Raw genomic sequence first — 5,876 nt, forward strand, 5'->3', positions numbered from 1 at the left:
CTGTAACATCATATATAAATGTGTGTCGAAAGTTATAACCAACAGGATGAAGACTTGCATCTCTGGGCTAATCTCAAGTTCCCAATCAGCTTTCATACTGGGGAGGTCTATACAAGATAATCTTCTCTTAGCTCATGAGCTATTAAGGGTGTATTCGAGAAAGCATGGCCAGAAGCGATGTGCAATCAAGCTTGATATTAAAAAGGTGTACGACTCTGTTTCTTGGCAAGCTCTTGAAGCCATCTTGTGCCGATTCAAGTTTCCTAACTTGTTCATAGAATGGGTAAAAATGTGTTATGCAACTCCTACATATTCAGTTATGGTGAATGGGATGCCGGAAGGCTACTTTGAAGGAAAAAGAGGTTTGAGGTAGGGTGATCCAGTATCTTCGTATTTGTTTGTACTTGTCATGGAGATCTTGAGTTCACTCCTCCATCAAGATTTACAGATGAACAGAATTAGTTCTCATTCAAAGTGCAGGAAGTTAGAGATATCACACTTCTGTTTTGCGGATGATGTGCTACTCTTCTGTAAAGGCAATATTGAATCTATGAAGGCCATAAGGGATACTCTGAAAATTTTCTTTGATGCAACAGGGCTTCATTTCAGCAATGATAAGACAACACTTCTCACAGGCAGCATGAATGAAGCAGAAGGGCTAGAGTTGGTAGCAGTTCTAAATATCTCAGTGGTAGCTCCACCTATCACTTACTTAGGTCTCCCCCTCACCGCAACGAGACTTGGCATAAGAGAATGTTTGCCGCTAATAGAGAAGATTTATGCTAGAATATCTAACTAGAAGAATAAAAATCTCAACAGAGCCGGGAGAGTGCAATTAGTGAAATCAGTCCTATCTTCTTTTCAAACCTACTGGGCTCAAAATTTTGTTCTTCCTAAGAATGTGATAGAGAAAGTGGCAAAGTTATGCAACAGGTTTATATGGGCTCGGCCAAGCATGGAAAAGAAGATGCATCATGCGAGTAGTGCGACCCTCAGACTAGATAAAGAACACGGAGGGATTGGCCTTGTTGACCCTAGAGTTTGGAATAAAGCAGCATACTGTGTCCTGGTTTTTAAACTTGCACAGAAATCAGATTGTCTATGGGTCAAATGGTCATGGCAACATCACATCAAGCAAAAACATTTTTGGACCATGAAAGCTCCGAGGGACTGTTCATGGGTGTGGAGGGGCATAATGAAACATAGAGAGATATCATGGAAGTTCATTAGATATTGTATTGCGAATGGAAATGGTACCAGCTTCTGGCATGACCCATGGTGTTCAGGCCCTCTTATTTTCAATAGTCAAGCCAGATCTCTATTAGCAAATGCAGTCCCAGAAGATGCAAAGGTGTCAGAAGTGTTAGCTGATGGTGGCTGGTCAAGGGTAATCACTGATCTACAGGAGCACGAGGTAAAGGAATGGATTATGAACACGGAGATTAATGCCTACATCACAGAGGACCAGGTTACATGGACACCTAACAGCTCAGGAGAATTCTCTACATCATCAGCATACTCTGTCCTAAAGAATGTGAGGAGTAAAGTCAAATGGTTCAAGATAGTATGGGGGAAGTACTCAGTCCCAAAGCATTCATTCACAGTTTGGCAATTGTTCTCCGGAGCCCTTCCAACACAGAATTGACTGGTGGCGAAGAAGGTTATAAGTACTACAAAATGTTGTTTGTGTGGAAACCATGATGAAAGTTTGGCCCATCTGTTTTTTGATTGTTTCTACTCTAAGTTAGTTTGGGAAGAGTTCAAGAGGGCGATGGGACTGCCAGACACAGTAAGAGCATCCCATGATGAATGGTACTACTTAATGCGATTAAGTAGAACGAATACCATGGTGTCAGAAGTGATTAGAGCTTTTACTTGTGTATCAGTGCAGGCCATTTGGACCGAGCGAAATTGGAGGTTGAAGAAAAACCGTTTTAAAGCAGCTGATGAGGTAAATCAAAAGGTCCTAAATAGTATGAAGATTTACATGGGAAAAACACTGGAATCAGTCCAAGAAGATGTGGGAACTAAATTGTTATTGACAAAGTTGGGAATCGGGTAAAAGTTATACATAAAGAGGAAAAGGTGGATACAGTGGTCCTTAACACTGATGGGTCGGTGCAAGAGGGGGTGGCAGGCTATGGAGGAGTCTTGAGGGACAGCTATGGGGAAGTGGTAATGGCGTACAGTGGCAGTTCTAAGAGATTATCGGTTATCTATCAGGAGCTTCTCACAGTCCTAAAAGGGCTGGAAGGTGCGGTACAACTGAGCATTAAACGACTTCAAGTGCAATCAGATTCTATGCAGGGGGTCCAGATCTTAACTAAAAAAGGAAAGCCACCGTGGTACTGTAGGAACTTGGTAACACAAATTCAAGCTGTGAGTTTGGAGTTTGATCATTTATCCTTTGTCCATGTCTTCCGGGATGGTAACCAAGTAGCTGATTACCTAGCGAAATCGAATAGAGAAGAGTGTAATGGTTTTTTGCTCTTTATTCCCCCCTATGGATCAAAAAATGCATGTATTGACCATGAGGGATAAAGAAGGAATATTGTACTTGAGAACCTGATATATATAAAGTTTGGGGTCTGAACCCCTAGTTATTTAAAAAAAAAAAAAAAGTGTAGTCCTAAGCTAATTCTCATTTCGCAGAGAGCAGTTGCATTGACTGTATGCAACAAGGCCTTAAACTACTAGGAAATCCCTAGTGGAAGTGGACGAGTTTTAGCCTCGTGAGAGTTTTCCAAAGAAGATACTTACAAACTTCACTTATGCTACAACGACTCAGTAACAAAGGCTTATTCCCTTAATTAATCTCAAATATCTATACATCTCACTAGCGGTAGAAACTCATGTAAATATACACACAATAATTAAAACATCTACATATGAACATGCATATAGTGAATTTTACATTGAAATGTACAAGCAGGGCCGTTTCTAGATCCTTTGGAGAGCGTCCCTAAATAGGTTCTCATAGGCATGTGTCAAAACACAAATTCACTCATAATTTGTCCACTCAGGTTTTGCTAACTCCAGTTTGTAGTGGCACACTTTTCTTCACATCTCAATGACAGTCAGAGGAGCCGAGGTCGATCAATCATGTGTACTACTTATTATCACACCAACCTACTCCTAATTGAGCTAGAGGTATTTATTAGGTATTATGGGGCTTAGGTAGTGGTGTAGAAGAAAATGGGAATGGAAAATAAAAAATGATAAGTATGAGAGAATGAGAGAATGAGGTCTTCTAGATATTTACACTAGAGAAATCCTTGTTTTCTTTTCCTTCTTCTAATATAAGTTTTCATACTTTGCACTTTTAAGCTTTAGACTCCTTTTGATTTGATTTTGGGGAGTTCTAACTTTGATTTTTTTTTTTTTTTGAATTTTGGGAAACATAATTCTATTTTTCTTTTCTTTTTCTTATTCTTTCTGAAGCAAGTAACTGATTTTGATTTGGGACAAGTCTTTCTCTTTATTTTTCCACATTTATTCCTATTTCTTATACTTATCATTTAGGTGGGTTCATTTTAGTTGGTTTAATAGATGGGTAAGGAATTTTTTGTGAAAATGAAAAGTTTGATGAAAGGTTCAGTGGGGCGACTAGCGGTAAAATTTGTAATAAGTATGAATTTTTGGCTATGTCGATCTAAAGAAGACCTAAATTCTCGCCTTGGATTCGGATAGTGATCAAGTAAGTAGATGCATGATTTTCTACTAAAAAAACTACCCCTCTGTGTCATCACTCATATATCACACATATTAAGGCTTTTTGGTTAGATTCTCACAGGATTGGTAATTTAAGTAGTCCAACCGTGGGTCCCAAAAACTTACTACTATGTACAGTTGATAAGTGCTCAAAAAGTGCAATTTAACCCTCGATTATGCCTCTTGTTTAGCCATCTTAGTGGACTAATAGTGTTTGTAAGTTATGTTTTATGATTCTACAGGAGAAAAATTGAGTTTTGTGGAATATTAGAGAAAAATGGGTAAAATGGAGCAATTCGGAGCATTAAAGATTACATAGGAGCCCGTGGACAATTATGGAGAAGGCCAAGGAATTGGAGCTATTAAAGATGCGACTTGGACCTATTTAAAGCCTATTTAGAAGCCCAAGGCCAAATGATTCATTGCTTGGACCAAAGCTCGCAAAAGAGGATAGAAGGATAGAATAGAAGAGACAAAATAGGCTTACGCGTCTGGGATGCATGGATCGAGCGTCCAGACGCATTGCCTGCATCTGAGATGCATGAATAGTGCGTCCAGATGCATGAATCGATAAGCCAATTCCTTCTCAGTTTTGGAGACAAAGTTGGACTCTGAAAGAAGTCTATTTGTATTAGGAAACAAATGACAGTTTGGAATGCTTCTAGAGCTCAATGTAACCTTTATAAATAGAGGACCGAAGTGCCTCATGTAATTTGCCAATTCACTTATACTCTTGTCTCCAGAACGTGAGGCAGAGAGAGATTAATAATAAAAGATCGGTTTTAACTAGCTGAGTCTTAATAAAATAGTCTTTCTAGTCTTATGTTCTTTGACTCTTCTTCTTCTCGTTCTTCGTGTTCTTCCTTTTTTATGGAAGGCTAATCTTCTCCTTCAAGGGAGAAGATGAAGCTGGTGCTTAGGGTTTGTTGATTCTTTTGGTTCATGGTGTTCTTCAATCAGGTTAGTTCTTTATGTTTTTAGTTATTAGTTCCATTGCCCAGACCAGGGGATGGAAGTATAGATTTAGGTTTTTATTTGTTGCAATCGAATATCATGCTAGTTTAGGGTTGTATTTATTGCAATTGAATATTTGTTAGTAACATGCTTTTATTTATTGCAATTGAATACAATGCTAGAATAGGGTTTTATTTATTGTAATTGAATATTATACTATTATTCTCTACTTTTCTTCTAGTTGTGTATTGTTTTAGAGTAAGGGAAGTATTCCTTGTGTTTGCCTTAGATGGTGATTCATTGAATAGCTACCCAAGCTCACATAAAAGGAAAGAAGATACTAGTAACATGAATATAGGAACAACCTTAAGTAGAGTTATTCGTTAACGATGTTTCGTCCAAGATGGCATCGGCACTCGCTTGATTGCCTAATTGTAGTCTACTTGTGAGAACAACCATGAAGCAAAAGGTCATTGAATCAAAAGTATTGGTGGATTCTAATATCTTGAATTCCCTCTCTTATAAATTCTCAATAGTTTAGTTTAGTTTAGCATTAGAATCTACAATACCTATAATAATAGTTTTTAATCCCTCAAACCCCCTTTCCAGTCCTGTCCTTCATATAAACATACACTTAAAAGTGGAACGATACCCTACTCATCTTTTACTTATTGAGAGATAATTAGGTTTTAATACACTTCTATTTTGTTCAACGACCATCATCCATCTACATCATTTACCTATATCATCCATATCCCATACACCATCTACACACACAAAAAGAGGCAAGGTCAAATGGCGCCGCTGCCGGGTTAAGTTGTTTATGTTTAACATTTTCTTTCAAGATTAGAATTTTGGATCTTGAGGTAATTTTAGCCGCATCATTCATCCTTTTGAGAAAGAAAGAATCTTGAAGGACATCTCGAAGACAAGATCTACCATCTAGGTTAGTCGGATCTTCATTCTTTTTATTTCATTCTTAGTATAGTTGCATCATAGTTTAGTTTTATTGCTTTCTAGTATAATTGTATTTATGACCTTTTCAACAATTGAAGTTGTAAGCCAACACAGTGAAACATCAAACTCTAGTGTTTCTTGTCTGAATCTTGACAAACGGACTATCGATGCATGGCCGTGGTACTTAAGCAATCCAAGTGATTCACCATAACCCTAGAAGAGCTGACTTTAGACAATGGGCTTAGAGATACTAG

General features: G+C 38.1%; 1 protein-coding gene across 1 annotated transcript; it reads left to right on the forward strand.

Moving 5' to 3' along the window:
* Window positions 1-289: 289 nt before the first annotated feature.
* LOC147473626 (uncharacterized) lies at window positions 290-1,645 on the forward strand. Its single transcript, XM_086587215.1, has 3 exons — window positions 290-369; window positions 481-667; window positions 1,088-1,645. The coding sequence occupies exons 1-3, from the start codon at window positions 290-292 to the stop codon at window positions 1,643-1,645; spliced, it is 825 nt and encodes a 274-aa protein (XP_086443341.1).
* The last annotated feature ends 4,231 nt before the right edge of the window (window positions 1,646-5,876 follow it).

The sequence above is a fragment of the Coptis chinensis genome, unplaced genomic scaffold (assembly GCF_015680905.1).
Source record: "Coptis chinensis isolate HL-2020 unplaced genomic scaffold, ASM1568090v1 utg2154_pilon_pilon, whole genome shotgun sequence".
Lineage (NCBI taxonomy): Eukaryota > Viridiplantae > Streptophyta > Magnoliopsida > Ranunculales > Ranunculaceae > Coptis > Coptis chinensis.

Coding starts and splice junctions, on each gene's coding strand:
- LOC147473626 (XM_086587215.1), top strand. CDS start 290: ATGTGTTATGCAACTCCTACATATTCAGTTATGGTGAATGGGATGCCG. Junction 370..480: donor GAAGGAAAAAGAGGTTTGAG/GTAGGGTGATCC, acceptor TTCAAAGTGCAG/GAAGTTAGAGATATCACACT. Junction 668..1,087: donor AAGCAGAAGGGCTAGAGTTG/GTAGCAGTTCTA, acceptor AAACTTGCACAG/AAATCAGATTGTCTATGGGT.